Source organism: Pinus tabuliformis, chromosome 4_2 (assembly GCF_031772625.1).
Source record: "Pinus tabuliformis cultivar Carrire ecotype Pingquan chromosome 4_2, CPIR1, whole genome shotgun sequence".
Taxonomy (NCBI): Eukaryota; Viridiplantae; Streptophyta; class Pinopsida; order Pinales; family Pinaceae; genus Pinus; species Pinus tabuliformis.
The window spans coordinates 572461894-572484927 of record NC_142304.1 but is presented as its reverse complement, the minus strand read 5'-3'; the positions used below and the strand labels follow the sequence as shown (position 1 = coordinate 572484927).

The following is a 23034-nucleotide window of genomic DNA, read 5'->3' as shown; positions in this document are numbered from 1 at the left end:
GTTTATGTGCACTACAACTTGAGGTTGTTGAGCCATTACTGTGATCGGGCTAATGAAGATCCCACATATAAAATTTGGGACAATCACCCTGAGGACGACAATTTGGAGGATGGCATTGTACATATTGAAGAACTAGAAGAGGAGCTTGTAAGGGATGAAAATGAAGCAGCTGCAGCAGCCATGCCACCTCCACCTCCACCATCCAGTAGCAGTGCTCGAGGCCGGAGTCTTGTTCCATTGCTGTCGCCACCTCCATCGACACCCTCGCATGGAGGTTCTAGTTCTGGTCGTCGGTCTGTGCGGGAGACTCCTAGAAGACCACCACGACCTGCTTATACTCCTGGAGACTCTCGTGGCAAGGGCCACTTGTAGATTTACAGTTTACTTGTCTTTTTTAGTTTCTATTAGACTTTAGTTTTCATAACTGTTGAGTTTTGAGTCCTTGACTCTTGACTCTTGATTCTTTCATATCATTATGATATTTTTTGTAAACATTATATCACTGTGACAATGAAAATTTGAAGTTTGAAGTTGGGCCTTGGCAATTATAACTCATTGGTAATGATTGTGAATTATGAATATGATGCTTTGTGAAAGACTAAAGTTGTTTCATTTCATCTCATTATTTATGTTTCATTTTATAAATTTTTAACATTTCATATCATGTTAACAGTTAGAAGTTAGGACTTAGAAATATCTTCGATATTACTTCTTGTAATGGTTAAACTTGGCTTACAAGTACAACTTTGGTGATCAATGATGATAAATGTTATTGAATTTTCAATTCTGAAAGCTTGAAGTTGAAACTTTAATATTGAATTTGATGAATCATGATTTATAAGACTCAATATGTTGCAGTTGTAATATGTATTTTACTAACTTGTGGACATGGTTGATGACGATTATAATTTCTAGATGATTGATGTGATATGGTTCAATGATCAATTTATGTTTTTTTATGTCTATTTCATCATTCTACATGTTTTTGTTGACATATATGTATCAAAAATTAAAAAATATAAAATATATATATATTTTTAAAAAATCGCTCCCAGATTTGCTCCCAAACCGGGAGCTTCTGAAAATGGTCGCTCCCGCTCCCGCTCTCCGCTCCCGCTCCCAAGTAACATTGACTGGCCGGCTCGGAACCAATTCGGTCGAGTTGGTCCGAGTCAAGCCCTCACTGGGTCGACTCGGCCATCAAACTAGTTCGGCCGACCGGGTTATTACCGAGCCGGCCGAGTTGTCTAACAACTCGACCGACTTGGTAATAACCCGGTCGGTTCAGCCGAGTCCGAGCCTACTCAGCCGGCTCGGTAACAGTGGCCTGAAAACTCAAAAAAATAGCGAATTTTTCTTTTACTTGCTTTTTGGTGAAGAGATTTGTGTTAAAAGCTGGTGGACACATGAATTCCACATTAGCTGACTGTTTTCATAGGTTGTTTACTTGTTCACTCGGCTTCCTGTGGCATGAATCGTTTAGTGCTTGAAAATAGAAAGTGATGAGTCTGGCGCTGGCAATTTGATAGGATCTAATGTTGTGAACTTTTTGCCAAGAACATGAAATCTCCTATAAGAATGGAGCAAGACATTTGTTGCCTTCATTGTATAAAATTCCTCAAGGAACAATGTGAATTTCTAAGTAAACAATGATACTATCTGAGAACCATGTAATAAAGAGGGCACATGAAATTGAAATGCTGATCAGACATGTGATCCTAGTTAGAATGTTTATAGGTGCAATTCTCTCTTGGAAGATGGCAGTTTATCTTTATACATATTACAAAGTTGATGGGAACAAACTTGAAGTTGCCCCAAGGGATCCTAAAACTAGAGAATAGCCACAAAATATTTTATGGGTTGTAGATGGGTTTGTCATGACTGCATGTAGATGTGGATGCAGAAGTTTTGGCGTTAGGGATCCTATATCTTGATTTGGACTGTGTCACATACAAATAGCTTTTGTAGTTCTTCTCATGGATACATCTATTAACATCCATCTTGACGAGATGGTCTAAGATGATTGATGAGGGTACAAGATTAAAAATGAGTTACAAATTATGAAGCATGTGGATATGCTACCAGTGGTTGATCCAGATGATCTTTGCTCCTCTAGTAGTAACCACTAGCCAGTAGTACTGGTCACAGTTTACTTTTGTTGTAGAGGCCATTTCTAGCCTCCTTGGTTATGTGTTTTTGTTTTGATCTCTATATCATCATCATGTATGTATTGGACAGTGCACTGGGTGCCATTTTAATTTTTGATATAATGGATATATTCATGAGCCTACTTTGATCATATGTTGTCTTCTATCTATATTCTAATGCTGTGTGTTTGGAAACATGAATGAAAATCTTTAAAATTATGTTTTTTATATAAAAAAAATATTTAATGTATTTTTTACAACGACCGAGTCATTGAAATCGAGCCGGCCGAGTCGATACCAAGTCGGAGTCGACCCTTGGCCGAGTCGGAGTTTTAAAACATTGGTCACAACCATGACATCTGTCACCTGGCCTCCAACATAGCATTGCCATACATCGATTTCCATGTCAACCTCATGCCACATTAGATCAGTCTAATATTGCACAAAGCGGGGACGAAACGAGTGTGTTTTTTCGGAAGCGAAGCATCGAAAGCATCATTTTCAAAAAATTCTTGGATGCGTCTCTTTTATATATATATATATATCATTGCAATTATATTCAAACAAACATCTAGAATGCCAAATTATGTGTAGAATATATAAAAGCATGCATACTTGTACATAAATCAAGATAGAAATGACTTCCATAGTACATTACTGATTAATTATTCGAGCATCAACCATCTAGAATCTAGGTTCTTCTCCTCTTGTCTAGCCTTTGCCTCTACCTCAATTCTCTAGGGACATTAGTCAATATTGCCCAATTTTGATCAAACAGCCTAATCCAAGCCTTAAAATGTGGTAGAAAAAGCTCAACATGCATGATCAATGGTTTTGACTTGAGCGAAGGGTACATTTTTGCTAAGGCCATGACAAAGGAGTTCAACAATCAATACCACTAACACTGGGATAAGTATAGGGCTTGGTGCTCTTGATTAAATGCTGATCACATACCCTCATACATGAAATAATATAATGAAATGCCACAATCCCATTGATCTTGAAATTTTGAAAATTGTTAAGTCTACTGAATTTTGAATGGGATATGAAATTCTATTTTCTCCAAATGAAGTTTGATGAGGTTGGAACCACTCTCAAACTTCCCGAGTCATTTCATGGTAATGTTAAAAGTTTAAGTAAAAGTGAAATGTCACTTTTACTTTAACAATTTAAGGTTACCATTAGGCAGCATCTAGGAAGTGTCTAGGGAGCATCAAGGGAGCACCTTGGGAGTGTTCGGGAAGCATGGTTCTTCACATAGCGGTTCCAAATTCCATGAACCATGCAAATCCACCTCCAAGCATGGTTCTTTTTCTTGGAAGCGTGGTTTCGAGCACGCTTCACTTGTGATTTCGCAAGGTGCGCAGTTTCGGGGTTTGGTTTGTGGGGGGGGGGGGGGAGGAGTAATTCTTGCAACACTAGATCAGTCATACTTCCGCTCATCTAGATATTTGAATTTTCAACTTTTTTGGATTCATCTGGAAATCCAATCTTTCAGATTCATTCAGATCAGAAAAAACCCCAAAAAAGCCATATTTCCAAAACTATGAATTTCTGAACATGCAGATTCCAGATTATTTATGCCATGCAAGTACCACATCAACTGACACCTTCGCACTATAATGCCACATCAGCACACTATGTTGGCATGCCATGTCATCCAAATTTGTTAGCATGCCACATCACTCCACATCAACATGCCACATCGCCAACATAGTTTGAGGTTCTTGCACATGGACTCCACGTGATCCCCATGCAGTCTGTCCCACTGGCATCTTGATCTGAGTTTTTCCAAGAGGGTGCAATTTAAGGAAGTTCCAAATTTTCAGACTTTTAGATCCAGATAAATAGAAAACTTCTAGATCCTTTGGATATTCGGATTCCGTCAAATGATGGAAAATAATCTGGGTGACTGATGGAAAGGCCAAGTTGCTGGATTCCAAAACTTTCAAATATTTGGATTTGTCAAATGATGGGGATTTTTTTTGATAACCTTTGGAAAGGGCAAGTTGTCAGATTCTGCTCTTAGAGATACTTTTTATGGGGTTCCAAGGTTTAAGGTTCCAACACTCGAGATTCTCCACTTTGCAGAACTTCAAAGGTTTCCTTTTAATTGGTTGTTCGAATGCTTAGATATCCAGAGCATCCTTAAACTTTCACTACGCTTTACACTTAAGAAACTTTCAGATGTCTGGTTATCTGGATATTCGAATAACAAGAACATTTGCTTTTTAGCTGCTTCCTTTACTAGCCTTTGATCATGGCCATCGCCAACCCATGTGGCCAGGATCTAGGGCCAAGACTTCAAACCCAAATTAATAGAGTTTTAGGCTTCCGATTCTTTCCACTAATACGTCAATTTGCACTTTAATAGATATTGGTTGAATTATGTAAGGGAAGACTCCCTGCCCAAAGAAACATATGCAGCCAATTACACATGAGCTACAAAATATCACAACAGTGACAGGAGCAAGATATGAAATGAAGCAATTTAATAGAACAGGGACACAATATACTTTCAAATAGTATCATCAAATCATAGGAAAGAAAGACAGAGCTCTATAATTTTGGAAACTACCAAGAATGAGATTTTCCAATTTTCAGAAAACATATCATACCAGGAAAGAGAAGAATCTCGTAACAATATAATCAAATCTTTATTTATTTTTTTCTTAATTTCATAGAGGCTATAGAGAAGAAAATACAGAGATATATAGTATTGATTCTATCTAATAACATATAATAAGTTTTACAGATTTAATAATTCAAACAACTTAGCAATTTTCTATTTGTTTAACCATAGCATATTCAAAATAATATAGTAGAGGTTGAAATAGAAACTTATCTGAATGCGGAGAATATGATTAGCAAAACCCAACAAATTGAGTGATTTTCACCCAACCATAGCTAGTTCATTGTAGAACTCCACCCCCTAGCTAGGTTATGATACCATTTGGGCAAAGTAGGAACAATGATTATGGATTTAGACTATAAGGAATTTAACCAAATAATTCCCACTTCAAAGTTTTGCAAAAGACAAAGCAATTTCAAGTATTCACATTACCTGTTTCTCACAACACAAGAAGACTTCTATGCTTCTCAGTCCCTCAAAAGTCTCTTCTTCTAGTGATTTTTAGTGAGGATGTAGAAAGGTCCAATTGATGTCACAAAATTTCCTTCCAGATTTCCTGGTTTCACAGCTCTTTCAGCAAGAATATGGTTTGTTTTCATGGCTGTTCTAATCAATATGTGCATGGCAGTTTGTTTTCTACTTTTCTCGTCTCTAAAACTTCTCTTCCCTTCCCTTTTTCCCAACCTCCTCCCTTCTATTCGATTTTTTCCATGCATTCCCCTTTAACAAGAAGCTCCCCTCACTAATTCCTGTTCAACATGGTCAAATGTATCTATTAGGTAAAAGTGTGTTTCTTTAGTAGGCATTAGTTGCGTTGTAATTCAACAGTCACGTTATGTTTTAAACATAGAGTGATCCAACGACTCATATTCTCCTCAATACTAATGGCTATTGATTCGTGCCTTAACACCCTATTGGTCCATGATTCCCTATTGGTCCATGATCTTTATTTAAAGAGCATGGTGAGTCATGTCTGATGATTGATTGTGAGAACTCTCTTATGCAAAATATTTTCTTTTGCGTAAATAAAATTGCCTCAAGTGGCTGAGTTGGTTGTGGCCGTGGATTGTTTCCGTCCCAAACGGTTTTAACCATCTAAAAATACCGATGTTGTGATCATTGATCTAGTTATGTGAGTGGTTATTGAAGATGTTCATCGTGTCTGGAACACCGTGTTTACTCGAACATGATCTTCTATCTTCCAGCACTCTTTTCTTTTAAAATCCTTTGATCGTTTTGTTGGGGTTTACTCTCCAAACTCACCTTGTAGTTCCTAGATTGTGGGTCTTTGGGGACATTCTTGTTGAGCTCAAATCTAGAGATTACCCTAAAAACCCTAGCAATTCTATCTTCAAGATCCGCTTTAAACCTTTATTGTTATATCTTTTGACTAGTGGTAATAGACGTAGAAGCCTTAGGGGGATCTTAACTTGGTTTGACTTGGCCATTAGATCCTTAAGATCAACTAGGGAGAACCCCCTTTGAGCTAGAGGAGTGTTGACCAGAGAAGAGGGTTGGTGAGGTGACAATTGGCCCGCTCTTAATTATAGTGGGCCTCATATTTGAACTTTAGGACATTATCTCAAGAGGTGCGAGATTTTGCTGTAATAAGTATATTATGAGTAAAGAGGATACATGCACCATTGCGGAAGTTTGATGGCTCTCAAGTTGGATAGAAACAAAATTGTATAGGTTGATTCAATACTATTACCCACCACCAATGGGTGACACCCATAGGGGAATTTTTTCTCCTAGATTTGTCTTCAGTCGACAGCGAACAACCCCTTGCAACCACCAGATAGCTCAATGTGTCACCATTCTCTGCCACTTGAACCAACCATTATGTGCCCTCGCCCATCTGTTATGATCGTATGTTTGAAGGTGGGCCTTCCAACCTCGAAGGTATGGCTTTTCATTATGTAATTGGGTATTTTTGCTTACTTATCATGGACACATTTGGACATGGATTAGTGGGGGATTCGACGGAAAGAATGGGCTTGGTCTGTACCCTTGTCCCTTGTCCAATTTGTTAGTTAGTCTTGTATCATAGTCCCACGGGATCTCCTTTATTAGCTACTAGCTTTATGAGTGTCACTACATGGGAAACCCTGATTTTGGCTATGTGGTCCCACTTCCGAACATCACGTGTATCACTCCTCTCCGCTCATTATAACTCCTTTTCACATATTTCCCATCTGGGTCCACATTTGTCCATTGGGTCCACAAGGAGTTAGCTTTCCCCTCCCCTTGTCCACACTTTGGGTTGGGCCTGGAACGATGCCCCAGAGGTTGATGCAACTAAAAAGAAAGTTAAAAGCACAATTTGGCCACTTACAACAGGAAATGTACTATAAAATGCAAAAGATGGCCAGGACATAAAAATTTAGCACGTGGGCAAAAGCCAAACATGAGCTCTACCCCTTATCATTATGGCGATCACCCTATTTCCTCAGGCCCCTAATGTGAGCCCCTTGCATCATTAAGGAACCCATGATTGTCCCAACCCCTGGTGGGTGATGAACTGCCCAAACTTAAGGGGGTATTCACTGCTATATCATACACATCATGCTCTCATTCCTGGAGCCCCGAGCAGTTAAAAGAAAGAAAAATCAATAAAAAGGAAAAATACATATGAAGAAGGGTGGAACCACGATAGCTCCCTCCTACATTTACACACCCATGTGTGGGTTTCCCTCATAATAGCTACCCTTGTTCTATGGCATGTGGCTTGGATCCCCCCCCTTCTACCCCACTCCGTTCCATCATTATTTCACATGACACTTGCCAGTTGACGGATGTACCATGGAATTGTCACTACCTTAGAGGTTGAAACCACCTAATGGGGTCCTTGATTAACCTCCATCTTGAGCTTGGGGACACTTGTACATTCTAAAGCCCATGGAAGGGCATGCCACTATGAAGTGCCCACTTGGGCCCCTAATTTGCAAGCTCGTTTACTCAATTGCACCAATGAAATTGTTGCACTGGAAGGTGAGGAGACGTGTTAGATCTTATACAGGATTGCAAGTGGGTTGTCCCCTTAGGTTTGACCTCCCTTTACGGGATCCAAGCCTTCCAGAAAGTCATAATGGCACTTGTAGGGTGAGCATTGAGGGCCATGGGCCTCCTTCACAACATAGCATTGATTGCCACGCCATGGGATCCTTCAACACCACATTTGACTTGCTAGTGCCCCACTCATGCAAAGATGATGATGCACTTGGACCACATTGCCCAGTTGGCTACATACTTGCACCAAACACTTGGCATTTGATCCAGGGCCCAGATGGGGTTTTGTCTCACTTAGGGAGACATGGGAGGGCTTGTATCATCATTCCTGCCCTCATGGATGGAATATCGACACCTTTGATCTAGTTGGAGACCCATGAGATCATTCACTGTGCCCCCACAACCACTAGGGACACCACAAATGTTTTGCTTGGAAACTAAGGGGCCAACCCCTTGGTCATCATGAGAGCCCTCCTCTTCGATTTGGCACATGGAGGACTTATCTAGGCCTTCCAACGACCCTGTTGCACCACTTGTCTGTCATTTCGGCCTCATTAGGAAGGCTCGTTGAGTACTCTTGAGCTATTTGGTGGGCTTGCCACCAATTAGATTGTTATTTTGCACTTTAGCTTCATTTCTAAGGGCTCATTAGGCGAACTTGATCAATTCAAATTGTTATAGGATCATATAAATACAAGTGAGGCCTCATTTGTAATTCATCACACTTGGGATTTTCGCTAGCCTCATTAGAGGATTTCGATCTACAATTTTGGGAGAGAATTTGGATGTTTTTGGGATTGCACATTGATGTATGGATATATTGCTATCATTTTCGAGCTTCTAAATGCATTATTGGTGGATGGATATACTGCATATTGTCTAGTAAGTGCCTTTTCTTGTTGAATATCTTTATGCAAATGTCTAATGCAAGAAATTCTTTCTCATAATGAAAATTTGTGCCCTAATTTAGTTGATATGGTGCAAATTGTGATCTTGAGAAGTTTTGCATGTTTTACTCATTGATGATATGAAATGAATGTTCCTAGTGGAAAATTGATATAATTTGTCCATGAAACTCCATTAATTAATGTAATGAAGGTAATTGTTGAAAGGGGTAGTTAGGGCTTCCTCTTTTAGCCTCCTTGAAGGTCAATTTAACCTACTATTAGCACCCATGACTCCATTCTCCCAATGGTACAAGCACTAGTCGAATTCCTTGGTGGTCACCCTTCCTTAAACCTTTTTCTTCCTCTTTTTCTATTTTCGGCCCTAACCCTAGAAGGCCAACTAGGGCCTAGCACGAATTGCATTAGAGACATCTCCTTGGGGTGCAAATTGGTACACTACTGCGTTGTCCTTTTCTCTAGGTGCCCTCAAAGTTTCAAGCAATTCCCGTGGCTAGTTTGAGAGAAATCTCAAGCCCTAGCTCCAAAACCGTTTCTATTCTTCACCTTCCTTGGTTAGAGGCATTTCTAGGGTCATTTTCTCTTGAAAACTCATTGGAAGTTCACCTTTCTTCGACCCTTCCTTCTAATCCTTGCTTGACCTAGTCATATTGTTGATGATCACCCCAAACCCTAGGCCTCGCTTGGATCCCCTAGGTCTCTCTTGTGGTCCCAACCTTTGTATGATCTATATTTCACAAAACCTTAAGAGAGGTCCTCCTCCCTTTCTAGGAAACCTTGATCTAGGCATAACTCTTTTATTGAATATCCTTTCACCTAGGTCTAGGCCTCCTTCCCTCAAGCCTTTCTTGGAGAGCCCTTCTTTTGCTTCTAAAACAAGCAACCTATTATCTGAGCCTCTCCTTTGAATGGGCTTTGGAAATCACATTGTACATTGTTATTGACCTCATCATCCTAGTGATTTCCACCATACAAGGAATCCTCCCACTGGTATTTAACTTTTGAAATAAAATATCTACAATGGAAAAATAAAATCAAAGAGATCAATTACATCACAATAGTGAGTATACACCCATAACAATTTTCCTTCTTTAAAATCCTTAGGAAAATTTGGGTTTAGACCCAAAAAGAAAAATACACAGAAAAATGCACTACTAGAACCAGTAACTCGACCCCCATTGGAAAACTTAGCCCAAGGAATTTGCCCCCCCCAGAAAATCAGCCTCCTGAAGAATTCGGCCTTGGAGAAACTCGACCTCTGCCGCCAACAAATTGGCCCTCTCCTTTCCTCCTACAACCCCTGCACACTCAAGAAAATCAACACCATTGGATAAATTGGCCTCTCCAAATCTCGGCCTCCTCTGCACTTCAACTACTTGGCCTCTCAATTTCCTAAACTCAACCTCCTAGAAATACTCCCGAAATTTCCCTGCACTCTTCCTTCCTTCTCTTTAGTCTAGCTGAGCCTCTCATTCTAGAGCAAATCACTTCTCCACTTGTGTATCTTCACCTCTCCCTTAGACTTATTCTATAACTTCATAAAGCGAAATCCCTAACCCTAATCTCGTAAGTGATTTATGATCGAGATTAGATCTCACTTCACTTGAGATCAATGGTTGAGATCATATCTAAGTCCCTTATATAATTTTATTATTTATCCTTAGTACTTTGGATAGTCCACAATAGTTACTTGACTTTAATTATTGTACTTTTCCTAAGTTAGGAAAGAAGTCATAAATCACTTACTCCACCAAGCACGCTTACTCCACCAAGCACGCACCTAAAGAGGCAATCAACCATATCCTACATGCTAAGACAGCAAGCTCATGTAGAAGACCTTCCAAAGCTACCAAGAACTTCAACAGTCCCCCTCCTTTTAATTTAAGGATTTAATATTTCCTTTAATTATCAAGGTCACGAACTCCTCAAAGCTCTATCCTGTATCTTTCTTTTATCTTTAAGCATTGTTGGACAAAAAATTAGAGGCAAAACACATCCCCATATTGGGGACATGTTCCCCATTTGTTTCCCCAGGTGTCCCCTGGCCCTGGAGTGTGGGAAACGTGGGGGGTGCACCTCCCACCCTGTGGTACATGTCCCCATGGAACACTGCTATTTATTTATCAGTATTTGCTCTTCATTAGTTGCTAAGTAGGTTTACTATATTTACCTTTTCTCATTGCAAATTTCAAAAATCAAATGGCAGCTCTGGTGGTCTTTTAACAGAGGGTTGATTCCTTGATTTAGTTCAAACTTCATATGATTGGTTCATCTAGTTTGTTAGGGTAGCATGAGAATATTTGATCAGAAAGACACAAGGTTCTTTTGAAACTAGCTTGTTTTTGCACATTTGAGATTCGAGATTTATTTCAATTGTAATTTGATATTGACCTTTTTAAAAAACAGCTATTCTTCCATGTTTGGTCTGGACACTGGTTAGAATGTGAAATCTAAAAGAATTAACGTAACAGAAATTCTCAATTTGCTGGCAAAAGTCTAAAATAAATCCGGGATTGGATGGTGCAACCTGCCAGGAAACATAAGAGTATAGTTCTTTCATTGCATGATAGCCCTTTAGGTCTTCAACTTGTAGCCTGTTGTATATTCCTTGTTCATTATTTGTAATTTACTTTATGTTTTGTTTGCCTAGAGGCAAAACTTAGTAATGATTTCTTGAAAAGGTTACAAATTATACAGCTACTTACCATACACGGTATGTGATTTGGATGTTTTGTAGTGCCAATAAAGGAAACCTGGGAGTACCTCAACTACCTGGCCAAGGCTGCTCTTTTCATAGCTTCCGTACCAACACATACAAACTAAATTTAATGGAAAGTCCATCAGGAATTAAGGTGTGCACTAAGAGCACAAATTATGCGCATGTATTATGTTTCATGAACAGTTTTCAATAATGTTCATCTGGCATATTTCCATTCCAATTGTGCCTGCTGCAGACCTTCCTGTTTTCTAAAGAAAAGGAAAATAAGTTTCTCTGTGATTGACTGTAAGAGTTCTTCATAAATAGTTCACCCTTTTTTTGGATAATAAACAACAATTTTGAAGTGTATTTGACGAATTTGGATATAATTCAATAAGAAAATTAGAGGATTCTTGATATATTTGCAATCTATTTTGTGATATCAATAATGTGGTAGTTCTTGTTCCTATTCAATATTCCTATTATGTTTTAATTACACATAGCAAACTAATTTTCCTTGTACGGGTATGGATTTTGGATTGGTGTCTTCCTTCCATAAAGGCTAAAGCACTATTTGTTTACATTGTACAAAGTCAGCATTGCTGTTCTTTATACCTTATAAGACATTGAATGTTGTATCTTTTACATGTTCTGTGCTTCCTCTTCAAATGAGGTCCTTGGCATCTCCACAAATCAGCCAAATCTCAACGTTGGCATATGGAACTAATACATAAAAAAGGTCAAATGTTGATGACATAAAATTATGAATCTTGCCCTAGCCATCCTGAAACTCATGCCTTTTTCCTTCTGTTCAGTGGAATTGGACAATATAACCTTCTATGTGATAGAGTTCACTAAGTAGTAGTACTTTGAAGTTTGGAGTAGGCATCTAGAAGCCTTTCTGTATCTTCCCAGTAAAGAGAAAGAGCAACTAAAGGAATCTAGCAAGTAGATAGTATCAAATATGGGTTGTTGATGTGATGAAGTTCTCTAGGCCAACCTCAAGAGCTCCCGAAATCTTAATTTTTAGGCATGTTCAATTTGTTGTTGCTGATTTTACAGTCTATCTTCTAATCAAGTTTGAATGTTGCTTGTTGCTTCTACATTTCCATAATGAAGCCCCATGTTTGCAGCAGTAACTGCTGGAAATTAAATTATGTTTTAACTTTTTACTTTGGGCTGGCTTGGTGAACAGTGATTTAGATTCACTAGATTGCATAGACAAAGGTGCATATATATTACCATATTTGGGTAAAATTTTGGATAGTCATACCTTATATGTTGCACGTATTTTTGTACCTACAGAAGCTAAAATGCATAAATATAGAAAATTATCAAGGTACAAAACTAGATTCTAAAGTGTATTTCAACAAATATGCCCAATTTTACACCATAACTGAACTGGCCATTTCTGGCCTCAAAACAATGAAGGTTATTTTTAATATTTCTGCGTCTGAGAGTATGTTGTTGACATCATAACATAGTGTTTCTATGGTGAAATATTCAATAAATGCTAATCCAGTATAACATAGATGAACCCATACCATGTGCTTGAAAGAGAAATCCAACACCAATGAAGGAGGACCTCTGTCCAGACTCCAAATACAAAGCACTCAAGAGAGGAGCATTATAGGTGAGATTGTTCTTAGATCTTTTATCAAATAACAACTTGAGCGATTGATTTACAAATGGAGATCGTGTATTTATACACCTTAAAACTCCATAACGATTTAGGGCTCTAGCCCCAAGAGCGTGGCTATGCTGACCTAGTCAGACATAAATATGTGCAATATAATGGGTTAATTAGCCATGTGTATTCTCTTTAAAGCCAACAATACCTCAAATAGAAGGTCCACATATGGCCTGAACTGAAGATTAGCCATAATCCTAACACCCTGTCTTCTTAAGTTGAACGAGGGACCACAGAGAAGGCATTACATCCAGAAATCATTTCAGTAGATCATCCAATACCCACTGTAATGCTGATTTTGGGGTCATCAAAAGCTATATTGCTCATGGAAAAACCTTCATGATCTACGTTGGGATTGATTGCTAAATAGAGTCTTCAGTGAAGCAAATTGATATTTGTCAAGAAGATGAGGTCTAGCTGAAAATAAGGGTTTGAAATGGGGGCGACTTTGACCTCTATGTGTAAGGACCTACAAAGGAATCAACATCAATGAGACTAGAACAACCCACTTAGGTAGAGATGAGAACATTGAGAACTTAGGCGGAGATGGTAACATTGGGTGTGAAAGTTCATTGTCATCCAACAACTATGCATCACAGTGGAAAGTGTCATCACTGATTTGAATATCACTAGGTGGAGGAGCATTAATAAGTTGCACATCTGGGGTGCCAGTAGCCTCATTTGTGGATGGAGGAGTGTCAATAGTCAACACATCTGGATTATTAGTAGCCTCATTTGCAGATGCAGGAGCATCAATAGGTGACTCATTTAGGGTGTTAGTAATTTGTAACCTTGTCTGAAGATGAAGGAGCATCATTAGGCGACACATTTGGGGTGTTAGTAACTTAGTAACCTTGTCTGGAGATGGAGGAGCATCATTAGGCGACATATTTGGGGTGTTAGTAATTTAGTAGCCTCATCTGCAAATGGAGCAATAGAAGATACATTGAGGAGAGAGGAGAGGACTGTTGCCACAAAATCTAGTAAGCCTGGTGCAATGTCTCATTGATCAGGGCTAGACCCTGTAACAAACGTAAATATATGTTAAATAATAATTAGTTATTGAAGGGACATGCCCCAAAGGACATGACTATTTGTGAAAGGGCACCTTCCTTAGTATATAAGCAGGACCCTCATTGTAACAATCAATCATATTCTATCGTTCTATCAATATATAAATATATATTTTACAATACATTTGTGTACAACACATTTTGACCAGAAACAGACCATTGTTTGTTTACTACAGTGGTATGAGAGCTGTTTGACTCTCTAGCCAATGAACTGCTGCACCAAAGCCACGTTAGGCTACCTTTATATGCTCTCGGTCTTGAATCATGGACACACATTTCAAAGAATTAAGGGATTATCATAAATCGCAATGGGAATTGTTACAAGAAATGAGAGAAATAATTAGAGAAATGAGAGATACTTTTAGGATGGTCGAAGGATTCAGAAGGCCAAGACGAGGAGGAAAAAAATGAATTTATGCAAAATATCGATGAAGAGTCACTGCATTTGGCAGAAGACGATAATAACGAGTTAAGGAGGATGCTAAGGAAGAGAAAAATCGTACTGCAAAGGAAAATGCGGCTGATAATCAAAGTGGGTATATGGTAGCTGAGGATGAAATCAGGGAGGAAGAAAAAATGAATCTACAAAAATATTGATGAAGAATCACTATATTCTACAGAAGATCAGGAAGAGGTTATGTCAATTATAGATTACAATGAGAATGAAGATGATCTTAAAGATGAAGATGCCCTAGATTGTGATAATGGTGAAGATGACTATGAAGAGGATGATGATGATGATGAAAATGATGAAGATAACCTTGAAACATTTGAAGCTATGCAGAATGTTCCCTTAAATGAATTTAGCAAACTTGATCCATTGACTATTGAGGAGGAATTTATAATTAATTTGGCTCTTAGCGAGGAATTTGAAATCAATTAGCATGGAAGCCATATAATTGAAATACTTGTTGAATTTTCCTTAGGCCCTAGATCTGGTCTTAAGGCCAATCACACACACAAACACATTAGAAACCCTCATCTTACAAACACTTTGAATAACAGAAATCTTCTGCAGTAAAATCAATTAAGTACATAGAGATTTGAGCCCAACGCTCGATTACTTTATTAGTTCATCAATAAAAGAATCATGGGGCTCCCGTACCAGGGATCATGGCCCTCGATCACTAGTACAACTAGTATACACAAAATATACAAAACTAGGGCTTGCGATCTGCAATCTGCCCAAAAATACCAAGAACAAAACTTGACTTACTTGTTGAAGATGCCCTTACAGAACAGTCCTTTTAATCCACTTTGTCTTGACACCTGGCAGGTCTTTTGTCTCCTTTACTCGCCGAGAGATTACTCCTTTAATTTCTCTATATACCAACTTCTCATAATGTACTTGCTCCTTCAAATAGCTTGCATATATCAGCTCCAAGGTCAATGGCTTCTCACAATAGATCTGGCCTTTCAAAATCATTATATATCAGCCTTCAACAAACAACTACACAAACAGTGGATCATGCCTTCGATTCACTATGTAACAATTCCTTTAAACATCAGCTAGCTACTCACAGCCCCGTAGATCCTTCACGGTCCTGCACAATCAACGCTTAAACATGCACTGCCCACTTCTCCTTAATGGACAGACTTCAACAATCCACTTCAAAAACCTCCTTCAATGAATAGCAACCCTATTGGGCTTCAACCCTTCCACAAATTCCTAGTTTCTACCTGCGGTCTCTTGAGGCCTTTTTGGGCCTCCACCTACACCTAACCCGAGGTCCTCTTGGCGATGTAGTTCATGGAAACCCTTGCCATTGACTCTCTTCTTTAGATATCTATACATACTCGACCCTTCAAGACTAAAACAACATGGACAGATCTAAGTTTTTGGCCTTGATCAGGCCCCAAACGAAACTCAGCTTGATCTTCAGCCCTCCAAAGCCTCGTTCCTCAACTGAGCTTTGACTCGGCCTTCTCAAAATAGGTGCTGCATCTTCTCTTAAGGGTACTCAACCTCCATGCGAAGAGCTCGACTCTCCTAGGGCATCCTTAGCACAAGAGAAGTCACATCTCTCTTGCACACAATGAGCCTCTCCTTGGCTCTCCTCCTCTATTTATCCTTTCTCTTGGGTCACTTACAAAACCTCTAGACTTAGGGTTTTAGCCTCTCAACCCATTAGAATAAATAATTATTTCCTTTTGGTCCTAAATTCACAGCTTTGGGTCCAAAACCCCACTTTTGGGTAAATTGCCCAACCAACCACTTTTGGTGGGCATCCTTCTCGGAAATACCTTCCGAGCTACCCAATACTCAACAACAATAGTAGTTATGGTGACAAAAAAGGCGCTTTACTTAATCTCTTGATACCAGATATCCTTGAAGAATTAATAAATGATGTAAAATTTGTACGTGATGACAATGATGAATGTGTATATTGCTTTAGCCTAACCGATGGATGCGACCAAAGAACATACAATGTAAGCATCAATGATTTAAGAGAAGGAAACATTTAGTGGAAGAAACTTCTTGTCGCTGCCTATCTTGGAGGGACATTCTTTGTTAAGTTGTTCTTTTGACAATGGTGGGGGTTGTACTACTTATTATAACGTGTCTTTTCCAATAGTTGTCCAAAGCCCAAGATGGAGTCACACTTAAAGTAACAACATAACATAATGGTAGTCTCAATGGCAATATAAACTGGGTGCCAGTCCTAAACTAATCAATTAATTAATTGACATTGATTTAGACGAAGAGCCACCGTTATATCATGAGTTTACCCTACCAAATGATTCCACAAATCCTTTGAAGTATTTTTGTGAGTGTGAGCATGGCGATTATTCTATAGATTACAACAACACGTTTAAGAGCTCCTATACTTATTTTCTCAGATTCCGTTTCATCAAAATGGCAGTCGATAGATCATCGCATGTAGACATGTATGATCCAAGTTGGTTGAGTCCAAGAGGAATTTTATTCAGTCAAATTGGTGTTGAAAACCAATCCGACAATGAGCACAACAATTTTCAAAACCTAGACAATAGTAAAGTACCGTTCGACATAAACAATATTTAGCCTGTCCAAGAATAGGTGAAGATTGATTCTAGATCATAAACATGGACAATATACGAGACTATGTGAATTTACTTGTTCGTTGGATCATATATGATATTCATATTCCTCAGGATTTGAAAGCCTTTTGGAAGAGTGTAAATTTTCTTTGCCTCAGTTGCCATTATAGCCATGCAAACTCGAACTTGTTGCATTTCGTGAATAGATTTAACACGCTAATTGAAGCTTTGAGGGCACATTTATACATGAGGGGGCTTAGAAATGGGTCAGATCACTTGTATCACAGAGTTGAAATGGAGTAAACCCTAAATTTGTGCCAAGTGATAATTAAACTCCTAGAGATTTTAGGTTTGAGTACAAACATGTCGTTCCTTTTGAAACCTTGAGTAGAATCTTGCGCATTGTTTACATTGAGAGTGAAGACAAGCCACCTCCATTTAATGCTTGGGGAGATGAACTTGAATCTTTAGTGCAATTATATATACAAAAACCACCATTTAATGATTGGGGAGATGAACCCGCAAACCAACTAGCCAAAATAATAATTCTGCAAGCTAGTCTCTGTCAAAAAAGCCCTCAGTTGGTCGTGACCATACGAATCCATACGGTAACTATTGAGCATAAAAAAATAAAATAAAACAAGTTTAACAAATTATTGAGGTCACTTTATAAAGTCATTGTAAAGTTACTTTCTTAAATTATAAAGTCACTTCCTTAAATTATAAAGTCACTTTATAATAAATAAATTATTATACAGTTACTTTCTTAAAAAAGATTATATATAATAATAATAATAAAAAACAAACAAACAAATAAATAAAAATTGAAAAAAGAAAAATTCGAAAGGGAAATGTATAAGACCCGATTCCAAGATAGTAACAATGACAAATTATACATGTCGAGTCATTTTCATTATGCTTTGTGGACGAAGCATCCCTTAGGAGGGTGGCAATGCAACAAACATAAATATATATTAAATAATAATTAGTTATTGAAGACAGATGTCCCAAAGGACATGACCATTTGTGAAGGGTCACCTTGCCGAGTATATGAGCAAGACCCTCATTGTAACAGTCAATCATATTCTATCATTCTATCAATATAAATATATATTTTACAATACATTTGTGTACAAGACATTTTAACTACAAATTGACCATTGTTTGTTTACTACAAACCTTGTGGTAATAGGAAAAAGGGTTGCTACTGTTACCTCATCAACCTTTCTCCTGCTCTTTAGTGGTAATTAACGGTTAACCACAATGGAGGCTTCCCTAGATCACCTAAAGGATAATTCTAATGCTATGGTTCAAGGTGATGAATGAGAGGTCTAAATATTGAATAGAGTATCGACAGAGCCCATAATGGCCTAGATGTTCTATACTAGGGTTAAAATACTCTATGATTAGACCAAGACAAGGCTGCTATAAGTTAGAGTTCGGATAATATATAATTTTAAGGTGTTTAATATCATATAGCAGCCCAAGAAAAGATCTTCAAATGATATTCAAAAACAAAGGATCAAGGATCTTCCAATAGAGACTAGGATTAGGTTAGGGAATTTATTTCTATGGCTGTTAGGAATGCATATACAACAAAAAGAAGGTGATGTCAGCCCTAATTAGGATGTATCAACCATGCACTATTCTAGATTTTTCCTTTACACTATTTATAGATGCAAATCCTAATTTATGAGCCACAACAATCCACACAAAATTCACTTTTATACGTAAATATGCCCTAGAAATCCTGTTAATTTTAGATAACAATGGTATATTCTATGCTTTAGAGCAATTTACTTCAGTTTTCTTATTAGCCCAATATCCATTTCCAGATTAGAAATCACATTAACATTGATAGTAAATGTAGATAGAACATAAACAATAAGCAGAAGACAAGCCAAGACAAGAGGACACAATATTTGGCGGATGCCAGGGAAAAACCCCAATGTGGGGAAAACCCTTTGATCAAATCTTCTTATTATTCTTCAAAAGTTTAGCACAGAGAGAGATAGAGAGAGTACAGTATACAAAATTCACTTGCCCAAACACTATCAAAACAGTCCAGTCAAATTGCAGTCAACAGGATGCCCTAACCAAAAGTCAACGCTGGTCAAACCAACAGAAATTCTCCTTCAATTCAGGTCGGTCAAACCTAGTCAACTCGGCCTCCAAAGATAGTCCAAATCAGCCCAAAACAATCCTGAAATATTTGGTCAAACTTGGTCAATGCACAGTCAACTTCTGCGGTCAATGACTCTACAGTCTACGCTGGTCAAACAGCTGCAAACACCACGATTTTTGTGCCAGGAACTGCGGCTTAAGAAAAATGAATTTCCTAACTGAAAAACACAGTCAAAAGATGAAGTTTGACCATCAGTCATTGCTGGTCAATGTCCCTGTAATAGCCCAAAAACAGATCTGAAATTTTTGGCCTGCAATTTCAGTCAACCCAAGTCAATGTATAGAGAAGAAGGGGTGCTCCTGTTTGCTGTACGAACCAATGAGGAGAGGAGAGGAGAGAGAAATATGAGTGATGATCAGTGACCAAATGAGGAAAATGACTCCTTTATATATACACAATGTTGAGGGTGAAGAGACACGTCTGTTGGGCTTCATGAGCCTAAATTAGACTTTTGGCCGACCTTGACAATTTGTCCATAGAAGAAATAAATTCATAATTCCATTTGTACTGGTCAGAATGAGATGATATTTAGAGCAATCCTGCACCTCTCGGAAAGAGGAATCCAATAAAAGTATCATCTCCATCATATGAGCTATCCAAGGTGGAGTTTGGCCCTAGTTGCCAATTTTAACACTCCCTCTCAACCATGGAGAAATCCACATGCCAAACCATCTGTCAATCTGTACCATCTCTGACATCCCTACTTTGCTCTGCTTTGCTAAACCATGAAGAAATAATGAAGAAGAAATGATTGAGAGTGTATCATACCACTCTCCACTAACCCGAAGTTAGTCTCCATTGATCCTAGATCAATATCAAACATCCTAGCATAGGGAGTACAGTAGTACACGATGTGTCCATCGGTAGTACTATGGTCCCTATCCTCATTTCCCAACTCATTGGCTAGATGATAGGTACTTCCCATGAGTCCCGGACCGCATGGTTAAGATGTATCGGCAGGAGAAGGTGAACCACTCATCCTGCTCATATGTCATAGGAGAAGGTGAACCACTCATCCTATGCATATATCAACCATTGTGGGGTATCACAGGGGAAGGTGAACCACTCACCCTATACACAACGCACCACTAGGGGAAGGTGAACCACTCACCCTATGGTCGCTCATAGCTCCAAGAAGTACCCCCAAGCCCCTCGGAGCTCCCAGAGCTCAATATCCAACTCAAACGGAACCCTCATAAGAGGGTCTCTCCACGACTCCAAGTCGTTCACGGAAGGTTAAGAATTTGACCTTCCCCAGGGGCTTCGTAAGAATATCTGTGACCTAATCATCAGTCCCAATGTGATGGAGCCTCTCGTTGTACCATATCCCAGATAAAGTGGTACTTGATATCAATATACTTGGAGCGGTCATGAAACATGGGATTCTCAGAAAGACGAATCCCACTTTGGTTGTCGTAGTAGATCATGGTGGTATCTGACACATGCCCAAACAGCTCACTAAAGTGCTTCCTCAACCAAACAACTTCACATGAGGCTCTACTAGCAGCAATATACTCGACCTCGACAGTTGCTCAAAGCAATCGATTTCTGTTTCCTGCTCATCCAAGATATCGAAGCAGAACCTAGTGAGAAGCAACATCCCGATGTGCTCTTACGATCCACCACATTGCCAGCCCAATCAACATTAGAATAACCATGGAGCCTCAAATTCCGGTAGTGTATCTCAGTCCATAGGTGATTGTGCCTCGAAGATATCTCAAGAGATTCTTGGCAACAATCCAATGTATGTGATGAGGCTCAACCATAAATTGACTCAATGTATTCACAACAAAGCATATGTCCGTACAGGAGTTCACCAAGAACATTAGGGCCCCCACGAGTTGATGATACTTAGAAGGATTTCCCAACTCGGGCCCAACAACACTTCCACATAGCTTCTTGAAGTTAAGTTCCATCGGGGTAGGCATAGACTTACAATCCATCATCCCAAATCATTCAAGTTGCTTCACGATATATTTTCCTTGGGAAAGAAAAATCTCACATGGCTTTTACCAGACCTCCAAGCCTAGGAAGTAGTGCATCAATCCTAGGTCCTTCATCTCGAATTCGAAAGCCAACTCCCTCTTGCTTTGATAAATAAGAGGGTCTACACCTGTCAGAAAGAGATCGTCCACATAAAGTACCAAGATGAGAGGTCTATCATTTTCAACCTTAAAGTAAAGGTTTAGATCAACTTCATTTCTTGTAAAACCAACTTCATCAGATCACTGTCAATCCTCTCATACCAAGCTCGGGGAGCTTGCTTCAACCCATAGAGGGCTTTCTTCAACCTGCATACATGTGTCTCCCGATCTTGAACTTCGAATCCCTCGGGTTGTTCAACATAGACTTCCTCCTTAAGTGAGCCATGGAAGAAGGCGGTCTTGACATCCATTTGATGTAAATTCCATCCTTGTGAGGCAGTAAGGGCAATGATTGAACAGATGGTGGTATATCGAGCAACTGGTGCAAATATCTCATCATAGTCCACACCTTCCTTTTGAAAGAAGCCTCGAGCAACAAACTTGGCCTTGAACTTTTCAACACTTCCATAAGCTCCATGCTTGATCTTGTAGAGCCATTTTGAGGTGACAACAGATTTGTCCTTGGGTCTTGGGACCCCCACATCCCAAACATCATTCTTCATAATCGACTCATACTCTTCGTTCATAGCATCCTTCCAAACTTAGTGCTTCTTCTTCTTCGAATGTGCAAGGCTTAGTTTGAACAATGGTGCTCATGGCAGATAAGTACCCTTGGTACCTATTCAGCTTCTTACTTTCACGAAATGTCCCCCAAGGTGCAATATGTTTCTCGACATCTTCGAGAGTGTCCCTAAGCCACGAGGGTCTCCTTTTTAAGGAGGTCTCATGAGGAGGTGGATCAATGGGACCCATCGGTTCTTCAACATCGGGCATAGGCTCATCCTGCGGTTCTCCCTGCTTTCCTATATCTGCTTCTTTGCCCTTCCTTGGAATAGGAAGGTTCCTAATCTTGCCAAGGGTACCATCTTCATCAAAGGTGACATCATAGTCCACACCTTCCTTTTGAGAGAAGCCTCGAGCAACAAACTTGGCCTTGAACTTTTCAACACTTCCATCAGCTCAATGCTTGATCTTGTAGAGCCATTTCGAGGTGACAACAGATTTGTCCTTGGGTCTAGGGACCCCCACATCCCAAACATCATTCTTCATAATTGACTCATACTCTTCGTTCATAGCATCCTTCCAAACTTAGTGCTTCACATCTTCTTCGAATGTGCAAGGCTTAGTTTGAACAGTGGTGCTCATGGTAGCTAAGTACCCTTGGTACCTATTCAGCTTCTTACTTTCACGAAATGTCCCCCGAGGTGCAATATGTCTCTCGGCATCTTCGAGAGTGTCCCTAAGCCACGAGGGTCTCCTTTTTGAGGAGGTCTCATGAGGAGGTGGATCAGTGGGATCCATCGGTTCTTCAACATCGGGTATTGACTCATCCTGCGGTTCTCCCTGCTTTCCTGTATTTGCGTCTTCGTCCTTTCTTGGAATAGGAAGGTTCCTAATCTTGCCAAGGGTACCATCTTCATCAAAGGTGACATCATGACTTATTTCCACTTTTTTTTGACCAGACACATAGATTCTATATGCCTTTGAAGTTTCACTGTAGCCCACAAATGTTCCTTTCTTCCCAAATGC

The 23034-nt window shown here is 39.2% G+C and overlaps 1 protein-coding gene across 2 annotated transcripts in view; it reads left to right on the top strand.

Moving 5' to 3' along the window:
* LOC149170594 (uncharacterized) overlaps positions 1-23034 on the top strand; it is a 113909-nt gene that overhangs the window by 12678 nt on the left and 78197 nt on the right. For both annotated transcript variants that reach the window (XM_089423928.1, XM_089423927.1), the window contains exon 2: positions 11431-11545. In XM_089423928.1, coding sequence (XP_089280054.1) covers positions 11431-11545 — 115 coding nt within the window. The remainder of the gene's footprint in view (positions 1-11430; positions 11546-23034) is intronic.